The sequence below is a fragment of the Copidosoma floridanum genome, unplaced genomic scaffold (assembly GCF_036245765.1).
Source record: "Copidosoma floridanum isolate Cflo_tuat_1 unplaced genomic scaffold, Cflo_Japanese_pri ptg000030l, whole genome shotgun sequence".
Classification (NCBI taxonomy): Eukaryota; Metazoa; Arthropoda; class Insecta; order Hymenoptera; family Encyrtidae; genus Copidosoma; species Copidosoma floridanum.
In genome coordinates, this window is record NW_028321907.1 from 15670776 (window position 1) to 15692641 (window position 21866).

Consider the following 21866-nt stretch of genomic DNA (forward strand, 5'->3'; position numbering starts at 1 on the left):
TAGAACACGTGTGGATAAAGTTGGGTGGCCGACAAAAGAGCCGAGCAGTGTGTACTATGTGTGTGCCCGAATAGCTGCTCCCAGTCTATGGGTCTCCCTACACCGTATAAAGCTATGTTTGCCGAGCTTTAAGTGCCTCGGGTCGTACCTGCCACTGCTCTCCTACACGTGCCCATACATTTCGCTGAAAGCAAGTTAGCTGGTGGTGGTGGTTACGAAGGCAAAGAAGGAAGAGGAGGGTATGGCGGCGATTGCAGAGCGAGATTATTAATCAAGGTTATGCCAGTGATGGAAGAGCTTTCTATTACGAGCTGTGGCCTCGATGCTGGTCACTCGTCTAATGACTTTCAGTGCCAATCGTGAACTATTGAAATCGAGCAAATTTTTGTTTTTTTCCTCTTTTACATAGTTTTTTATCACTTTAGGCTGGACAGATGAACTTTCGATTCACTGGCCCCTGAGAACCATATTCACAGAGCGTTGTTGGCAAAATTTGCAAAAATAATCAGTCGCGTAACTCGTCCAATATGCTTCGAAATGTAATTCTATAAGAGTACTCGAAGCAACATATAATTTTCATTTGATGGTCGGTAGCTTTGATGTTTGAAATGGGAAAAAAGATTTTGCAAAAAGGTTGTTCTGCCACTCCTGTAACGTACCCTTGGGTGTATCATTTCGAAAATCGCTAGACCACCCCTTTTTTCTCGTATAATTATAGCAAGGGGTTTTACCCGCGTACTCGAAAACACCGCGAATTTTCGATGTTCCCGCGTACATACACGACCGAGCGAGTTTTTCACGCCTCCCCCCCCGCACGCTCTCTTCTAATCTACACGAAGGCCTCGTTAAAGTTTGCCGGCTCACTGATTTTACAGCACCAGCAGGCACCGGTGGTAGCTCGATAGCATTTTGCACTCGCCAAAGTCACGTGTTCTCGCAACCCTTTAGCCGCACGTCCATGTATGTAATATCGCGCCCCTCGTGGCTCCCGAACTTTTAACGCCCCTTCTATACGCGAGGTGAATGGGAAACGTAATTTTCCAGCCCCTCCCATGCATTCGCCGACAGTCGGAGCGAGTTTGCCGGGGAAAAACGTTTTAATTGCCGTCCCGGGAATCCCCCCGCCCGGCGTTTTCGAAATTCCTCCCACAGCCCGTTGAAAATTGACCACTATAGTCGCAAAGTGATCAAAGAACCCCACTTTCGAGCGGTAATCGTGTACATCATCCCTCGACTGACACTTTAATACCCGATGCTCTTTTGCGAAACTTAGTTTCGAGGCACGGAGCTTTGATCGCTTGGCGTCCCCCTGTCCTTGTTTTTTTGCTTGTCTTCCAAACTCGGCTGCAACGCGGCTCAAGGTATAAACCAAAGACCCTTCCCCGATGCCCGAAAAAGCTCAAAGTACAGGGACCCACCCGATCGATATGGGGAAAAGCAAAGTCTGGCCTGATGGATAGCGATTCCGGTAAGGAAAAAAAAAAAAAAAAAACGAAGCGGCGTTTAATCGAGCTAGCTGTCAACCACCGGGGACTCGATTCACCCGTCTATACATATACGCTTCTGCCGGAAAAGATTAACGTCGCGTCGCAGTGTGCTCGCTCAAAGCTTCGCCCTCCCCGTGCATCAGTCTCTTGCGAACTCTGGTGACACACATTAAGATTGCAGCCACTCTCTCAACACGCGTGCATGCCCCAACCGTGATGTGCACGCGGAAGAGTCTCGCATCTATAATGCATACGTGCGCGGGCGAGCTCGACTGTACGGAGGCGCGGTGTTTTTCGTATGTGTGTCGCTGCACGGGTTTTTTTTTTTTTTTCTTTTTCTTTTTCTTTTTTTTTTTTTTTTAAGGCTGAAGAGGAGGAGGAGAAATAATGGCTCCGAGAGGGATGATGGATACACGGTCTATACAGCGCTGTACGGCATATTCAGTGGAATGAAAGAGTATACTCTTTTTGTGGGTTTTTGGCACGCGAGCCCGAAGTTTTAACTTGATTAGTGCACACACATGGATTGATTGATTGATTTGAGAGACGAGACGAAAACAGAGAAAAAACTAAAATCGATTATTTAACCTTTTCCCGAAATTTTTGCGGCGACACGGAAAGAGAGGAAGAGCAGGGGGTAAACATTTTTCTGCCGCGACGAGGGTTAAGTTAAAGAAACTGCGCGAAAGGGGAAAAAACAAAAAGTAATGTACGGAGCCGGAAGTGAAACCTCATCCTCGCTTAAACGCAAAAAACACGCGCAGGCTGCAAGTGTATATAAAACGCGCAACACACCCACACACACACAAATTTTGTCAATGTCGCGCTTCGTAATTATAAATCTCATTAAAATGCACTGCGCGCCGCGAGCTGGAAAAAGCCATTAACGTCTCGACGCTGCTTCGGCGGCCTACAATCGTCGTCGTGACTGTCGTGACTCGATAGAGTATAAGAGAGAGAGAGAGAAAGAGTGGGGGAAAACGAAAAAAGAAACCACCAAACGTAGTACCCACTCGCTAGAGGTGATGTCAAAGGTTTCTGAAATTGAAGTTAGCAAAGTAGACTGCACACTGCGATGGAGATTGCGCATGTATACGTACAGCTAAACTACAAGCGCACGACTCGGAAAGGAGAGGGTACGATTATCATCAACCGTTGCGTGTACGGCACTTTTTTTAATTGCAATTTTTTACTTTCCCCTTTTTTCCGCTCCACCCGCTTTTACAATCGTCTGGTTCTTCATAATTGACAGATATAGGACCTGTGCATTGTACGGCATTGTAACAATGGCGGGTGCGCCGAGACTATATGAGTTGTAATTGCGACGGAACGTCTCGTTACTGGAATGGGGAACGATCTGTTGTGTAATTCACGATTGAGATGTTTATATTCACATGCACCTATATATACGTAGACGTGCACGCGCAGTGGACTCGTAAACGTTGGTTATACCTGCAGCGCATTAATATCCCCCGCGTCGTATGATTATCACGAGGGGGAAAGGAGAAATAGATCCTAAGTGTGATTCATCGTCTGTACGACTTTTAATTGTGTAACTTGTACGTACAAAGTTAAAAGAGAGACCAACGAGAGAAGGACGAAAGATGAGATATGCCTACGGGGATGAGGAAAGTAGGGTTGGCCAAAGTAAATAAGTTTAGTGGGAAAAGGGGTTGTCTCGAGAGAGAGAGAGAGAGAGAGAGAATGTTATATGTGACAAATATACGATGGTGCAGCTTTTTTGGGGGCGCAAGCTGTTGCAGCCGGAAAAAAGCGTCCCCGAAACGGATTCTCCTTGCGAGAAGAGTAAAAAAGATATTTTATTTCCAAAGGAGAGGGGAAAAAAAATCAAAGGGTACACACGGAATCCAGAGCGGTATTTTCTTGCGGATCGTTCGCCCCCTTTTTTCGTGCCCCCCCCCCCTTTCTTGAGGTAGTAAGTGCCGAAGACAAATAGACGCTCGGAGCTTAGATTTTTCTTCGGCCGGAAGCGCCCGCAGTCAACACACGCGAGAGCCCGCGCCGCAGTTCCGCGTTGATTTTTCTTCCTTTTCTTTTTTTTCCCCCCTTTCCTATTTCGTTTTCTCTTTTGCTACCGATGCCAGGCAAGTTCGTACTCCATTGGCCGGTATACGTGTGCTTAGCCGCTGGTGGAGAGAGATTTCCCCCCCCCCCCCCCCGAGTCCCTAATTAAACTGCAGGCACTTCAATTACAACGCTCCTTTTCTTTCCGGCCCTACCGCGTTGGAACCGATTATAATTACAAAATAGCTCGCGAGAAGTCGACCGCGAACAGATGAAAGTGCCCTCGTGCGGGGAGCGACAAATAGTATGTACAATAACGATGCCCCCTTCCTCCCTCGCTTGGCCCCTGCAACGTGGGGTCGTACGAAATTATTGTCATTACTCTCGGATCTGCGGAAAGAGCGTTTCTTTGTTTTCATCCGCACACGCTGTCGGTTTTATTGTGGTTGACGCATGGGCACGCGTACGTGGGTGTGCCGTATACCAAAGGATCCCGGATCCTACAAAGCTCGTGATGTTGTAGCTTACATCAGTCGACGAGGAATGCGCCAACTTTCAACATTAAATCTACAAAGATTTTTGAAAAACATTTGACGAAGTAATTTCCACAATGGAAGCATGAGCTTTTTTTTTTTCTTCGCGTGTATTGATGCAAGAAAAGTAGAACTTTAATAAGCATATGAGGTTTCGAATGATTGATAAAAAAAATTACAATCACGTTAAAACTTGCAAAGGACGTCTGATGTGTGGTTAGTGTTATAAATGAAAACAAAAACAAAACAAAACAATGCAACTTAAAACAATAAAGCAACGAAATCCTCGATCTTGTGAATGGAATTAGTTTTTTTTCTTTCGATCCCTCCGAAGATCGACTGGTGTCAGTGAGCCATCTTCTCTACCTTCTGGCCTCCTTCGTCCCTCGGTTGGATTAATATCCTTTTCTCAGCGATCGAAAATAATTCCAAGAACGAAGTAGTCGAATATCGATTTTAGGTACATATATATATATACATGCACTGCCTCCGGCAAAGAGCGACAAATTAGTTTACTTTAATTTAGTTTAAAGTTTCCAGGATGAAGCAATGGCATCCCCCTTAGCTCGACAATACGTGTACATATGCTCTATATCTATGTGTAACACCCGATACACGTCCACGGACCCATACATATTCAAGTTCTCGCGATTGTTCCAAAGAGACAGTCCGAAAGTTATAGAGTTGGAGCCTCGATTCAGCCCTTAATTCAACTCTATCTGTCTCTCTTCCTTTCTCCCCGTTTCCATCCCTTTTCTTGGTATCCTAGTTGAGCTGTACAAACAGCTAATAGGTACGCGTTGACACAGAATGACGTGGTTCAACTTTTCTTTCAACAACCATTCGCACGGATTTCAACGACTTTTAAGTGAATTCACGAGGATTGCGTATGAATGATTAACGAAGAATTTTTTTATCATCAACGTTAAATTGAAGAAACATTTTTACCAAGCTTTTGAGAGATTTTACAAGGATTTGATGAAAAACTCTCATTAATTTTGCACAAACTTCAAAGGTTTCCAAGGAAATCCACACAAGGGTTCAACAGTCATGACCTGGAACGTAAAATTGAAAAAACTAATGTTATCCCGTTGTTCTGGCTTACGTTTGTAAAAGCACCTGATTGGAATACGATTTAATTTACACAGTGTTTGCCTACAGGAGCGGCTAATGCACAGAGACACGACAAGTCAAAGCTTTCACTCGTAGCAGAGTCTCGAGATAGTCAGTTTTCCTGCTTGCTTTTGTGACGTATAATCCTGTCGCTGGGCTCAGATGTATGCGACGACCTCTATCCAGTTACACATAATATGCTTCTTTTTTTTTTTTTTTTTTTTTTTACGTATGCTCTCGTCGACTTGAAAGCTCATGGAGCTTTTGCCGTAACTATAATCTTGGCATGCTCCGTCGAGATTGGCATGAAAAGGAGGCACAAAGCGAGTCCCTGCGCTTGTTGACCACTTTTGTTGTGTGATCGGTTTACGGTGAGGGGTACTTTGCGGGGCTTACCATACAATAATATAACTTAGTATCAGATTTACAACGAGTGTTGATGTTGTGTCACAAAAGCAACTGATCCACAAACTTGCATGGAATAAGACCCGCAGAGGACTTTTGCTTTTTTCATCGCGAAAGTGTGCCACGAGTAGAGCCGTAGCGGCGACACCGTCGTCACAACTCAGATTTTTTGTCACTCTTCTCTCGTCTCCCGCTCTGATTTTCCTTCTAACGGAAAATGGAAAGGTTCCTCGAACCTTTTTCGGCCAATTGGCGCCTACTTGTGCCCCTCCGTTTAAAGGGTACTCGCGCGTGTATGCAAAGGCGTATCATGTACGCGTGAGAACATATAGTTTTTTTTGTTTGTTTTTTCTTGCCTGCCCTTTATATTTCGCAGGTACACATATCACGTACAAAAAAATTTATAAGAGTTTAGTAAAAACATGTCTTCAGTTTCGTGTTCACAATATTGTACCATTGAAGCGATTGTACCATGGTGATGTGAATACAACATATGTGGTAAATCTGATGTGCCCAATAGAGGTGCAAGTTGCATGTGTACGGATGGTAATGAAAGTTAATGAGCGAACGTCCACTAAAATTCGTTGCGATGAAAATATGTCTCCCACATAAATATTATGTAATAGTGTCCGTAGCAAAGATTCCAAAGGTAGAGTTCCAAAACACTTACTCTCGACAGTATAGGAGAAAAAATGTAGGTATAACGACCACCCCCCTTTTCAACCTCTTCAAAAGAAGAAGAAGAAGAAGAAGTGGGGAAAGAAAAATCCGCCGCAATAACGCTAGAGACAAGCGTATAGCTCGGCTGTTGCACATAATTGTCAAAGCTCTTCGCGCCACGGCACAAATCTTCTTCTTGTTCTCGCTCGAGTGATGTACACACACACACACACCGAGTCTGCAGCTCAAAGAAAAGACAGAGAGAGAGAGAGAGAGAGAGACAAATATTCCCCGGGCCCGTAACTTTTTCAATATGCACGCGCAAAGCACAAAAGGGTTGAGAGGAGGAGGCAACGAGGGCAACAAGGGCGAATGACGCGAGTTGCCAAGTAGAGCGGCAGCCTCCGCGACCCAAGCCGCAATATAATACGTCTCTGTCCTCAGGGGGAAGGGCGAAATTTTCACTATCTCCGGTGGCACCGCACGCGAGCGCGCGTCGAATTAACGTTGATTCGCGTCTTGCTTAGCTCGCGAGCGAGATCTTGCACCGCGGAAGCGGGCGCTCCCCCTCTCGCAATTCCGAGCCAAGAAAAGAATTATTATTCTTACTACGCTGGCGCTTGTGTGCCGCTGATGCTCGAGGGCGTGCACCGTACGCTGTCTTTGTCAAATTTGTGCTCAGCGTGAGCGCGAGTGGTTGCAGCCGAGATTTCCGAGGGAAATTTTTTCATTGCGGCTTTTCTTGCTGATGGTGAGGAATTAAATTGTACCCGGAGATGTAAGTTTTTGAGGGTAGCCAACCATTCGTACAGTCGCTTTTTTCCCTTCGATCGACACGAGTTTGCTTTTGTTCGATTTCGTGCATCGGAGTCAGTAGTATGCCCATTTGTTTCTCCTGTCAACATATTTGTCAATAAATGTTATTTATCGAGCCACTTGGATTGCACATCATAGTGTTTGCTCGATCCACAAATCACGTTTGACAATCTAGTCTTTCTTTTTTTTTTTTTTTTTTTTTTTTTTTTTTCTGCAATCGGTACCGTTTATCCAAAAATAATTGACACGTTGCATAATTGGTATGGATTTTACGCACCGCCTCGTACGCACATGTAATTCATGCAGTCGACAATCATTCGAACAAAGCGTATACGATAAAATATTAATGTTTCAATCGCGAATCCCCTGTACCATTGTTGGCTCTACTTCCAGTATGTGACATTGTTTCACACAGCGTTTATTATACGCACTCGGTACACATATATAGGTGTGCCATTAAATTTGGAAATTAAGCAATAAAATCGGTGACGTCAAATTATTCAAATAAATACTCTTTGCGCTTTTGTTCGCCAGATGGTGACTAATTAAAACACGACAATGCGAAACCCAGTTGTGTAAAAGTTATGATTTTGCCAATAAAATGGATTGGAATTTTTTTCGTTTCCCTGCTTACAAGTTGAGTTAATTTGTGTCGGATACAGAAGTAAACAAGCAATCAAAAAGTAAACTCTTGCAACAAAATCAGCTCCTCTGTTTCCCTCGCGAAACACATAAACTCAAAATGTATAAATCTCTTTCTACGTCTCTGTTGACAGCATTCCTTTGTCCCGAGGTGCACTTTTTCCATCCCCGATCGATCGCACCTCCCCCTTCCCCCGCCGCTAAAATTGAATCCTAGCTGTACCCCCCCCTCCCTTGTTTTTTCCATTTTGATCTCAAAACTCGAGTGGACTCGCTGCGAAATCGATTATTTTAATTAGCTCATCTTCCCTCAACACCGTAGAAATAGCTTTTCCAAGATAATCCGTCCAGCAGTGATGAAGGTGCACAGCGAGGGAGAGATTAGTGCTCGAAAAACGATGTGGAAATACACCAACGGGATAAGATCCCCGTAAAGCCATAACGCACCGGTCGACGGCTAATTACAAGGTGCCCTGCGTCACCCCCCCCCCCCTTCTCCCGCTGATACCGTAAATCCATCTATTAGCCTCGAGCTCGAAGGACCGATAACCCATCAACCTTAACCACCTTCTCTCTACCTCCCTCACCGGCACGATTGTCCCGCCATTCGAGGGTTGAACGGAAAGAGCTTGCGAAGGATGCACGCGGAAGGAAAAATCGTAGCGGATCGAAGGCACGAAACTTTTAGAACTTACGCTAGCCTGTAATATATATATATACACAAGCGAGCCATCGTCGTCACAAAGGAGAGCGACGACGACGCTCAATCTCCGCCCTTGGGGACCATTAAAAATGCTTTCAGGACCCAACCAGCATCCTCTATTCTCTCTCGCTTCCTTTCTCCTCCCCGAACGTCGCTGTTTCGTTTTTTCTTCTTCTTTGTCTCCTAGCTTTTTCCCTTCCTTCGAGCGCCTATAGGTATATACATACATGCACGCGCAGTGATGAAAGCGCCCCGCGCCCGAGCAATTTATCGTCAATTTAATCCCTTCCTCCCCCGCGCATCCCCTTTTGCTTTACGACCTACCATTTTTAAATTCGCGCTTCGGTGGCACGCTGTTTTTAAATTACAAGACAAACACCGAGGGACAACGTCGGGGTCTTCTTATTCGCCGGTGTGTGTTTTTGTATCTCTCGCGACAGATGGTACATCCGGAATTCTCCAACGTGCAGTTTTGCCCAAGTTTATCAATAATCAAATACAAAAGAAAAAAAACTCGCACCGATCGCTATAACGTACCCCGACAAAGTTGTTTCATCAATAGTTTCTTAACCCCGACTTGTATAACGCGCAGGTCACATCGAACTTGTTAATTTATCCCCTCCAACCTCTGCGTGTTCTTATTGTTACACGATTCGCGGTTATCGCAACTTTGGTAATCATCGAATTTCGCGGGAGGAACTTTGCAAACGTTGTTCGCGTGCAACCGTGTCGAGCAGAAAACAATAAGATATACATGTATACATATGTATATATATATATAATATGGACGGCCGGTATAGCTAACGTACAAATTACGTTGTGACGCCGAATCAGCAGCTGACCCGTGAATTCTCGCATTGTGCTTGCAGAGCTTGCCGCAGACGCCGGCCGGAAGCTTAGCCGCAAAAGCCCTGGCCGGTGGTAACGGAGCCGGTGGGCCCTCCACCTCCGTTATGGTCAACGGCTCCGATCACCGCGACCCCAGGGATATTGCCGAGCAGCACGTGAGTACCTCCATACATCGCATACAAATTCATGTCATGTTTGAGCTGTTTTTTTTTTTTTTTTTTTTTTTTCACCCCACACCTACACAAATTCATTCGGTTATTTATACACCAATGGACTCTTATTCGGATGTTAACGTGTACATTTCCATGTTGACCCTCGATCGAACGAGGTAAAGGTGAACGAGTCGCGGTACCCGTATAACATACATGTATCGAAGCGCGACTACCGCATTAATTATTCAACGAACAATCGATGCGAGAACTGACCGCATGCAGATACACATATACAGGTATACGTGTTTGAATGTCGCAGCATCAAAGATATCTATAAAATCATATATTGAGTAAAAAGTAATGAAAATTATAGAGAAGTTCCAGCAAAAATTACCATATTTGCTCAGGTAAATCGTAGCTGGCAAAAAAGGAAAAAAAAGTTTACTGATCCAACCATAATGTTTACCATCCGATTTTCCTGAGCAAATTGGTAATTTTCGCTGGAATTTCTCTAGAATTTTCATTATTGTTTTCTTTTTGTGCTGTTGTGCGCTTCGTAGACTGAATAAACCATATGATTTAGTATGGCACTATACGTAAGGGCTTTTGACTCTACGCATTGATGCGGAACTAGAACGAAGCCCTAAGAGCATTACAATCATCCCCCGAGGGCTCGCTGTAAAACATGCGAAAGCTGAGAGTTTCCATGTAACGTAGCCCAGCATCATTCGATCCCTCACCGCCTCGTTGATAAAATTTTTACTGCTAAGCTTTACTTTGATGATTAGTAGGTATTTGTACATAAAAGGGTACCCGTAGTATTAGCCAGGAGCTTATACGTTACATTGGCGTCCAGCAAAGTTTCAAACTACCGAAACGAGCCTCGCTAATGATGAATTAACAAACATCTATACGTTTGGGGGCTGCTGCGGGAAATTCGCATGGAGTGCAAAAACAAACAAAAACAAAAACAAGCAAAGGAAAAAAGTTGAAACTACACGCGCGTACCAAAGCTCGGGGGCCATTTTTATATTTCTTCTAATTTTCCGTGCCTCCGCCGCTCGAAAATTGCGTAATAACCAGGAGGGCTTTGTGGCTCGTATAATTAGAGCTGGCTGTAATTTTGTTTAATGACTCCAAGGGGGGTGGGGGTCGCCATTGAGAAAACTTTTTACGATCCCCGAATAAACGATAATCGCAACGAGAGCCCGCGCTTGTACACCAGATACATAGATTTACTTGCAAAGGGAGCTCTATATACAACAGCGTATAGTGCAAAATTTCGTGGACAAAACGATGGATTTAATCATGCGGCCGTTGTGCGAGTGGTGCTCTGATTAGAAAAAAAAAAAAAAAAAAATGCTCCTTGAATCCCACTCTCCGTATTTTTCATCAAATGTCTGTTTTTCAATCAACGAAATTCCCCAGGAGCAATTCATTACGGGTCAATCACCGGCCATCAAGGCTTGTTGTTCCATTCATCGGGACAAAAAAAGCTCGAGCTGTCCACTGCAGCGGCTCCGTATTACATAAAAAAAAAAAGTTTAAAGTTTCCAAATATCCAGCAAATAAACATGTAGCTCAAAGGGCGTACATATACGTACATTTGGGAGGAGGGCCGTGGAATCGCGCAAACCGTATTTCGCACAGTCTCAGCCAGTATGCATGTCCAAGCCGAAAGTTAGCAACGATAAATTAGTTTAATCACGTAGGCGTAAAGTTTCGGCTTCTCTTCTGCCTCTCTCCTGCACTGTGCGCCGTGTACCATCAGCGTTCAGTGTCAGCACCACCGTCCGGCTGCATCTGTTTGACTGCAGCAGAGGTATGTGCGTACATTGTACGAGCCATGGCCTTCGTTGCGGCTGATTTTGATCGAATTAGGGACAACCTTTTGTATTTCTCTTCTTCTTCTTCTTCTTTATCTTTTTCTTGTAGGTGATGAGAGGCAAAGATGATAACGACGCGATGAATATTCAGGGGGAGCATTTTGCCATCGCCATGTGCTCTAGCCGAGGTGGGATTTTTCGGTATTTTTTCCCTCCCTTTTTTCCTTCCTTGCATATAAATATGGTCTGCGGCGCTGCAGTATTACCATGGTTATATATATATATACTGCCGTGCAAATTCACGCTAGACTTTTTTCGATGCAAAAGTGGCAATAGGACGCGGCGGGGAGCTTTTTGGGGTCGGACGTTGATTTGAAAAAACAAGTGGCCGTAGTTTTCAAATATTTGGACAGGGGATCGTTAAAATACTCCGGTGCTGTGGCCTCTCACAGGATGTTTTTTTTTTTTTTTTTTTTTTTTTTTTTTTTTTTTCATCTTTCGTGAACAGTGTGCCCAGTACATATAGATGGGAAAGTTCGATGCGTATTATTGTTTCTCGTTACCTTTCACTTTTCAAAATATTGTATTATTTATCAATAATCATAAAAACACGTGCCAACGTTTTATATCAATCATTGCTCCCTGCCACTATTTATTTATTCTTTTTTTTGAATAAATAATAAAAATGTGTTTTATTTTTTACATGTACGTATGAAGAGGAGCAAAATGAAATATCTACGTTTGATCTGTGCGAGGTGATGGTAGATACGTACGTCAGTTTCACGGAAAAATATTGAATTCTTTTGATGGATAAAATTTAAAACCCTTTCCGCTCTACGATTTTCCGAAAAACCATTCGATTGCGACTTTTTATACTACATCGCTTGATTATTAAAAAAAAAAAAAAAAAGAAAGAAAAGCAGGATTCTGCTGCAAAAAATCCCCACTATATTTACCGAGACCTTATTTCGACGAGTTTTTCCTTTTCCCGTTAGAAAAAAGGACTCGGCCATCTTCATTTCCGTCGCACAGATCGATAAGCAATAAAAAAAAAAAAAAAAAAAAGTGCGACCAACTGAATCTTCCAGCCCCAGCTCCGTGCTCCCTTTTTTTCTGCTTACGCAATAATGCTCCGGCGACAAAGGGCATGCAGGAAAATCAACAAAAATACAAAACGTATGCACACTTTTCTCTCTCTCTCTCCTTTTTTCCGTTTCCATTACGCGACGTAGCCCTTCGATCGCCGCTCCGCTCGTTAATACCATCCTACGTGCTCGTTGTTGTCGTCGCTGCGACACGGCCACTCTTCAGCCGCGCAACAAAAGCCGACTCTGTAACGATGTTACAACGGTCTTTTATGCGGTGTGCTCCACTGCGACCCCTCGCACGGAGGCGATTGTGTTTTGCAGAGCCAATTACCGGCTTGTTGTTTTTTTTTTTTTTCTCTCCCTCCGTATTGGCAGCTCACTTGTTTACCCTCTTTTTTTCTACTCTACGTACATGAAATGAAAAATAGCGACTCTTTTTTTTTTTTTTTTTTTTTTTTTCAATTATAGTGCTCTATGTCCGGCTCCTTTAATAAGGGCACTACTATGGGCACTTAGCACTTGGGAAAGGGATAGGAGGCCTCCCACTACTGGGAGGGGGGTAGGGGGAAATTAGGCAATTTTTGCTGCGAGAAGGTCGCCTAAACCCTCCTCGAGGAGCATTGCGTGGTGAAAAAAGCGCGCTCGAAAAATAGCGACCTCCGAAACTTTCGGCAACCCTTTTTTCTGGTGATGTGTAGCACACACTCACGTACAGTTTCATGCGACAGAATGGCAAAAAGGACGGGACAAGAAAGGAGAAAAAGCTCCGAGACGCTTCCATCCTCAGGGGCGCAGCAATTGTCGCTACATCGCTTTTAATACACCCCACGGAGTTCCACTTTTTGCGCTTGTCTGGCTCACGTGTGTGTGTCTGTACACACTTTTCTCCAAGAAAAACGAAGGGAGAGGCCGAGCGCTACTCTTCATTTGTCACTTGTTCCTCGGAGTTGTACACGACATCTTTACGCGTAACCATTAGGTGCCCAACGGAGCGTTTGTGTGGAATTTTGTCTTTGAATATACATGTATAAATGTAGTTTGGGTGTATTTACTCCACGAGTAGTACACAAAAATCGAAACAGCTCACTTGTAACTGATGCACACGATTTCTCCCTTAATCTTTCATTGACTCACATGCACGTGTACATTGGTAGTCATTCAGTGAAAAGTACATGATCGTCGGGACTAGGAAAATCTGCCAGTCCCGAATATTCATGTGTAATCTACACGAAAAAAAAAAAAATAAATAAAAATAAAAAAATAAAAACCTCATCTACCCTCGTCAAAGTGCGACCGGCTACATCGCACCTCAATTTGAAAAACAACTACGTCAAAGCACACACGTTGAACCTACACCTGCGTATACACACACCAACCTTTGCCATCACCCCTTTTGTCAACCTCGTGTGTGCCGCCCACGATGCACTTTAACCGCGGCTTTGAGCTCGTCTTTACCTCGTGCGGACCGGCTTATTGCCTTGAAGCCTCTTTTTGGTATATGGGGAGCAACGAAGCGCCCACGAAATGAAAACCAAAAAAGAAAACAATAAGACGCCGCCGTCGCTGCTTTCCCGGTAATTGCTGTCGTATAACCCGCGTGACAAAATTTCTTCTTGTACGCCTACACGGTACATTATGTCACGAGAGCCCGGCGATGAGGAGTCGCGGGATTACTTTCCGCGTGTGTAGCTCGGAAATTTCTCCCGTCGCCGTACAACGTTTGCGATTAAGTCGAATGAAAGTGTCTCTATATATAAGCGCGACTCCCTCCGGCTCGACGTCACGCGTTCGTTGTGTGCTTTGCAATTGAGCGCCACGCGTATGTGTAATTCTCGGGGTTTGTTTTCTTACACGCGTTTGTAGTGCATTATAATATGCGACGAGGAAAGGCGTACTCGACGATATTGCTGGATGATATCACTTGTTATGGATTTGCAAGTGATATTAATGTGTATAAGCGACGAGCGTCGCTGCTCTTTGCATTAAAATTATTAAGGATAATTTTAAAAATTGCAAGGGACGAGCCAATAATATACTTTGGCTTTGCGAACCGGCGAAACGAGCCACACTCCAATTACGACAGATTAAAGATAGAGATACGTGCATTGATACACATTTATATATGTGTGTACGTATAAAGATACCGAGAAACTAATTCTACTCGGCGACGCGTGTGCACAAATAGAAGAAGATGAGCGAGCGGCTTATGTACGAACCGACTCTCGAGAGTCAAATGTTCATTTTCCAAAAGCATCTCGTCCTTCCCCCCTCCTATACGCCATCACCTGAAAAAGGACCATAGGCCGTGTACGCACGGCGCGCGATATTATGCGCCCGTACTACTTATCCGTATAATATATATATATGGTCACGGAAAAAGAGGCGTAATAGTAGGTCCCTCGGCAAACGCAATAAGAATTTCATTTCGTCGAGCTTACATGTATATAACATATGTGTAGCAGTAGAGTAGCCGGGGGATTATGGCGGGGGCTCGATTTCGGAATTCGGGTGCGCGAGGGGCGTCGAGAGACGAAAATGAGGTGAATGCGAGCGAGCCCTGTACGTATAGCACGCATAACGAGACGCAAGGAAAAAATAACGGGGGCTGTTTTCCAGTGCCTATGTACTCGAAGGAGGAAAAGTGGAGCGAGAGGCGCGTGTTTTTCCGTCTGAATTTTCGGATATCGGGCTTATTTTTCCTTTTTTTATCTTTCCGATGCTCGGGACCGCTCTCGAGACGGGGAAAATGCGCATAGATACGTATACACGCGAACGAGCACTCCTGCGATCCTATACGCGGATCAAAAAAAAGTATGCATACGTTTATTTATTTCTTTCCTTTTACTTTTTTTTTTTTTATTTCCTTCAAATCATCCTCGAGTGCGGGTATGCACGGGATGGAAAAAAAAAAAAAAACTGTAGCTTTTGAATGTTGGTGTCTTTTGTTTTTCTCCCCGTCATCGGTACACACCCGCGAGAGCAGTGGCAGAAAAAAAAAAAAAAAAAAAAACTACTTCCAAAATCCGTTTCGAGGGAGCCAGGAAAAACGAAAAAAAAAAAAAAGAAAAAAAAGAAAATGAAAAAAAGAGCTGCGCAGGAGCTCGAAAACCAGGTCAAAAGTTCTCGAGATCTGTCTATTGCCCCTTGCGTATTAGTAATGTATGCGAGCACCATTGCGCGAAAATGTGCCATATATACGCGAGCTTCCCTCTTTTTTTTCTCTCTCTCCATTCTTTCACTAATATTATTTTCAACGCTCGACACGCTTGTGGGGGCCAGCATAGCGAAAACTTGCTCGAATTCGTACGAAAGTTTGTCGGGCATTGTACCTCGCCCGACAGTCGTGCACGTGGTTTTTCGGTTGTCGGGTCAAGAACAAAAATGTCGAAAAAGGGGAAAAGTGCAAAGGGCTAAACGCAGTTATTTTACGCAGGTACTTGGATAAAGGAGAAAATGCATGCACGCGGTAGGTGTATATATATAACGCACAACAGCAGTATAGAGAGGCCATTCAGCCGGAAGTGAATTACCGCGCGAGCTTTCTTTCTTTTCTCTCTACTCCGGCTCCGCAGGACTGATGCCCCTGCAGTGCGCGCGAATCATCACAAAAGAGAAAGCCTCTCGTTGGGGGGAAAGGGGGGAAAAAAACTAGCGCGAGCAAAGTGAATTAATTAAAGGAGGGGAGTGTATGCTGTAGCTTCGGGGCAGGAGTCCGGTAATTGCGTGCGGCTGTGTGCTCCGTAACACAATGATTGCACATCAACGTCCCCGGTATAAGTATCCGTGCATCATGCACCACCGTCGATGATGATTATTTTTGCATTGTTGTGTATACTATACGCCCTTTCATTTGTCCCGGTGAGCCATGTATACATGGAACTAGCGGAAAGCCACTTGGCTAGCAGTGCGCGGTCTTTTTAGGGCTTTTTTTTTTTTTTTTCCCCGTTACCAAGCGCAAACTAAATTAATAAACCATCCCGTCCGCGGTGCACTTCAGTGGCTGGGAACTACAGAGTTCGCCCATTGTTACACAAAAGTACGATGAGAAAAGTTGATTCGCCGGTGCAATATATTTCCCTCTGTTTCGCCAATTTCTCCCGTGAACCATATACGTACATGTGCCTATTTATATACAACACGTTGTGAATGAAAAGGCACCCATGTGCCGAAAAAACCCGGTACTACGCTCGGCTGCCCACTCGACTTTGGAAGGGGACAAAGCTCGCGAGCTCCTGCACCTCTTTTTCCCCGATGCTCCCTTTCTTGCAACGAGTTTTCACCAGCGATACCATCTCAGGGACGCGATAAGAAGCGGGGCCTCTATTGTGCACCTCCCCTTCCATACACGTGCATCCGGTCCACCCTACCTTTTTTTTCCACTCGCCGAACTCCTTCTTCGGCCAATGAGAGTGCACCGGTAGTTTTTTACTGCCCCCCCCCCCCCGATCTCGAGAACTTCTCGGGTGTAATAATTGATGCTCGACCTTTCGCACGAAAAGCAAACTTGAGCTTTGACGTACGATACATCTGCACTGGGGCGAGTTGGCGCGATTAAACCCCCAAGGCTTGTGCACGGATGAATTTGAAGAGAGAGTGTCGAGCTGCTGGTGACTGCCGTGGATTGGGGAAGCTTATTTGGGGGGGGGGCAAGCTTTCGTCGCGCGTCAATGTTACCTCTGTGGCCTCGAACAAAAAGATCTGTATATGCCTCTGGGAAACTTTTACGTCTACGCAGTTGGAAGTTTCATTAGCGCTGGGTTGTACTTCGTACACAAACTTTGTCCTTGTTTTTTTGCATGACGCCGTGTACACATGCGTAAGGTGTACATAGGTCTCCGACGAGGAGCTTTTTGATAAAAAGTTTTGCGCCACTGGTCCTTTTTTTTATCTCTCTTTCTGTTTTCTTGACGAACAAAAGTACCTATACGCCGTGTGTATCATAAATTCATTAGAGATGAATCGCTGCTATGTTGTGGAGTCAAGTTTTTTTTCTTTTTCCCTCAAATTCATGTATACAGCGTTGGAAAAGAAAAGCCCAAAGCTACACTGAGAGAAAACAACAATAAGATTATTACTGTGCTGGAATGGTAATCTGGTGTCATTCCACCATATAGGGACTTTTTACTTTTGCCAAGATAATTTTTACCATTTCATTGCTGGACAGTAATTTCTGTTGTACAAACAATAAAAATCACTGCACTTACAACAAAAGTTACTATCCTAAATTATAAAAATTATACTGGTAAAACAGTAAAATGTCCCCAGACGACCGAACATTACCAGATTACTATTTTAGCACAGTAATTTTTATTTTTATTTTTTTTCTCAGTGTACAAAAGCTCTGATGCGATTCCGCGATCGTTTGATAGAGAAGTAAAATTTTAAAAAATATCTACATTAAATATGAAAGCACTCGAATTGGGCACCTAAATCAATATGCACCTGACTGCGAATATGTATATTTTTTTTTCGCAGCAATTAATGAAATTTCAAAGGTACAGAAAAAAGGAGGGGGTGGGCCATTGAAAGCGAAAATCGTTTAACTTTACAGAGCTCGAAAATGATTTGTAACGAGTTTTTATCTTTTATGTATGCACATACGTATGGAATACGCCGTAAAAATAATTTCCAACGAGTGAGCTGTTCTAGCAGCTCTCGAGCTTTGTCAATATTGAATTTTCGTGTAAATCTCCCGGGACGTAAAAAATATCACGCTTTCCAGTGGCTCTCCGAGCTCTTTGTAACGTAAAAAAGTGAGAGAACGAATGGGGGAAAAAAAAATCACCCTGTCGGTTTGCACGGCGTGCAATGTGTAAAGGAGAAAATTCGTCGAAGCTCGAGACGAGCGAAGGGATTATATTAATGATTAAAGTATCGCTTCCTCGCCCGATATCGATGTGAAATATTTTCCCGTGATGCCCTATCTACCCTTACGAAGCTCGATGGACTGTTTCTGTCATTCCCTCTTCATACGTCACCTTTTACAAAACCCGGTCTCGACATTGTAGGATTATACTCCCGATCTCGAGGTACTTTCGTATCTGTTGTACGTACTTTTATTTCTGGCTTGAGAGTTTAATTAAAGTAAAATATAAAGCAACCAATTGGTATCCGGGCTGAAAGACCTCGAGTCCCCTGTCGTAAGCCATACATACCAACATTGTACATTTTGGACGATTTATGATTTTCCCTTAAATTTTCCTGTATCGCCAAACAATAGAAGAAGAAGAAGAAGAAGAAAAAAAAAGGTATAACCTTACGACTCAATGTTTCAGGAGCTGGTGTATCGCGACGGTAATCTGGTCTCGGGCTCGCTGGAGGCGCTGGTGCAGCACATGGTGCCCACGGAGGAGTACTACCCGGACCGGGCGTACCTGTTCGCCTTTCTGCTGAGCGCTCGGCTCTTCATCAAGCCCCACGAGCTCCTGGGCGAAGTGTGCGCTCTCTGCGAGCATCAGCAGAATCTCAACGGCGAGGGTGGAAAGGTGAGTTACAGCCCACACGACCAACTCGATATCTGATATTGCCTCCCTCCCTTACCTTCGACATATGTACGGCTGGAGGAGGTCAAAAGGTCTTTTATCCGCGAGCCATTTTTATCTGGCTGCTACCGACGTCTTCGTCTCGTGTGTGCAAGAGGCCGTGAAAGCTCCATGGCCCGGAGATTGATTTAGATATTGCCGGTGTACGAGGGGCTTCGATTTTACGACGGAGAAAGGGATTTTCCAGCGAATATAAGAGACATTTCGTACGCGTATGTTACCCTCAGCGATGAAACACCTTGATTGTTGTAGTTTTTTTAATTTACGACAGGAATGAATAATAAATTCTTACAATGTGTTTTTGATACGTTGCGCCCGGAATATCCAGCCGTATCGAATTTTCTCACGAGTTAAAGTGTACAAAAGAGCCGTGCAACACTCGTGATGTTCCTCCTCACGAACAATGAGGGAACGAAGCTCATGGAGCGAAAAAAAGAAGGAAATATCTGCATACTGCATACGCATTATCGTTTTCATCGGCGTTTTTTCCACCTCCTCCTTCGCCCTGCGATTCGTGTATTTGCACACCAACCCCCTTGCTACGTGTTACTTACCAGCCGATCGTGTAAATCGACCCTTCCCCTCTGGCTCGATTTTCCGACTTGCATCCCTCTTCCTTTTCCATGCGTGTACACAATGGAACTGACACTCCCCTTCCTCTTATTTCTCGAGGAGTCAAACGCTTCGAGATATAAGTGCCGATTGTTATAAGTTTGCCACTGTAGCGTCTAGAAATGTAAAATCTTTGTGTCGCGAGGGAAGCTTTTTTTATACCAGGATATTAATGTTTTCTCCATCAAATCGAGATTTTACTTGGCAAATGCGAAAACAGCACGACAATGATATACATATCAATGAGCCAGGCTAACGATCCCATTGAGGGTATGAAGCCATTCTTGAAAAGCCTCGTGGTTATTATTTTCCGTATAACAATCCATCGATGTGTAGAAAATCGTCACGACAAAAAAAAAAGTTGATTGGCCAAAAACTATACAAATTACCCTTCCGACGAACTGTACGGGCTGGATCACGCAAAATTTGAGCGATTTTCCGGTGCTTTTAAGCTTTTTAATGAAAAATGTTATCGTCGAAACATAAGTTATTTGATTTCATACATCATTTCACCGTACAACATGTAAATTTTACTGCGTATTGAAATTCCCTTTTCCTTTGAGTCAATTATCTCTGCTACGGTATTTTACACGAGCGCACGATTTATTACGATACACGGGGTAGTCAAATTAATGAGCAATGCAAGGTATCCCTGGCTCATAACTAATTTCTACAAACTTGATATCGTTATAAAAAGATTATAACGTGTAAATTTTACTGCGTATTGAAATTCCCTTTTCCTTTGAGTCAATTATCTCTGCTACGGTATTTTACACGAGCGCACGATTTATTACGATACACGGGGTAGTCAAATTAATGAGCAATGCAAGGTATCCCTGGCTCATAACTAATTTCTACAAACTTGATATCGTGATAAAAAGTTCTACATGTTCGAACGTACGTAACATTCGTATGTACCCATGTACGAGAAAATATGTAATATTTCGTTGTTGCTAGAAACAAAAAAAAAAGGTATTTCATCTTGAATCTAGTCCGCAACCGCGTATACGTACCCCATTACCAAAGACACGCAACGGAAACGAGCGCTACGGAGGTCAAATCACCGTGAAACGGCTTGTCCTTCCCAACATATGTACATCTACATTTGCGTACGTGTCCGTAGGAGCGGCTACATCGTTTCGTGCCTCGACTGGTGCAGCTGTTGGCCGAGTGGACCGAGACGTTTCCGTACGACTTCCGGGACGAGAGGGTGATGGGCCACGTGAGGTCGATTACCCAGAAAGTCGCCAATGTCGACGCTGCCGCCCGACAGGAGGTCTCGGTGCTCCTGCAGAATTTGCTGGTCAAGCTCACTGCGCTCGAGAGATACGAGGAGGCCCTCACCAGGCTCGCCAACGACTCGACCACCGAGTCGCTCTCGCAGGTCAGTTTTTCTCGTGTGTGCGTCGTTTTTTAACAATTTCCCGCAAGAAGTCATTAGAGTCAGGGAAATGAAAAAAAAGAGCTCCCGAGTCTTAAAAAAAGAAAAAAGCTCGTAAAGGGTCCCCGCCTCGCGCATGCACTCTGAGCCTCTTTCGCTTAATTTTTTTTTACTCCCCAGTGATTTTTTACCGCCCTTATAAGCATCCGTATTTCAGCATTAAATTGAAAGGAGCGCACATTGTACGACTCTCAAGGAGCCAGACTTTCTTGACTTTTTCCCTTTTTTTTTTTTTTTTTTTTTTTTTTTAATTCTCCTTGCCTCCCTTTTTATTCGCTTTCGTCGACGACCCCCCTCTGCCGGGTTTTCATTCATTAGTTTTACCTGAGGAAGTTTCGTTAACTTTCTCCTGAAAAGGAGAAAAAAAAACATAAAACACGTTGCGCAGCGTCATTGTGACGCTGTAAACTTCTCCCCCGAGCAACTCGCCTCTGTTTCGATATTAAAGGCATTCCGAAGAAACAAACAAACAGGAAACACGTTTTAATTACGGTCTTGGACGCTCGTTACGTTTTTTCCTTTTTTTTTTTTTTTTTTTAATCTTTGTTAAACGCACCCCAACCACGACCTCTGCTTCAAAACCAAATCAAAGTTCGAATCGCAAAGCCGAGAATTTCTCCCCTTGAGGCTACGGTCGATCGGAGTATAGGGTTGGTAGCCCGGCCCTTTGGCATTAATTACCTGATAGTTTGGCGAACAATCGTATACGTTCGAAATAACCATTTAAACTTTACCTTTGGACGCCATTGAAACTAATTCGTATCCAAACTAGATGCGTGCCCGTGTACATGTGTATGTACACATGTCCGTCGAGCAGACGCGCATTATCATTCACGGGCGGACGGTGATAGCCAAAAGCTCAATTTGCTAATACCCAGTCATGTTATATACCCTTGCATATGCCACTATCGTGATTATCATCGTCATTAACTGTATACAGCATATAGCTCCTGTGCGCGAATTACCGCGAGG

The 21866-nt window shown here is 44.1% G+C and overlaps 1 protein-coding gene across 1 annotated transcript in view; it reads left to right on the forward strand.

The window, feature by feature from the left end:
- LOC106639594 (uncharacterized) overlaps positions 1–21866 on the forward strand; it is a 169456-nt gene that overhangs the window by 143059 nt on the left and 4531 nt on the right. The window contains exons 5-7 of the mRNA XM_089596839.1: positions 9254–9388; positions 18575–18784; positions 20577–20837. Of these exons, the coding sequence (XP_089452965.1) occupies positions 9254–9388; positions 18575–18784; positions 20577–20837 (606 nt within the window). The remainder of the gene's footprint in view (positions 1–9253; positions 9389–18574; positions 18785–20576; positions 20838–21866) is intronic.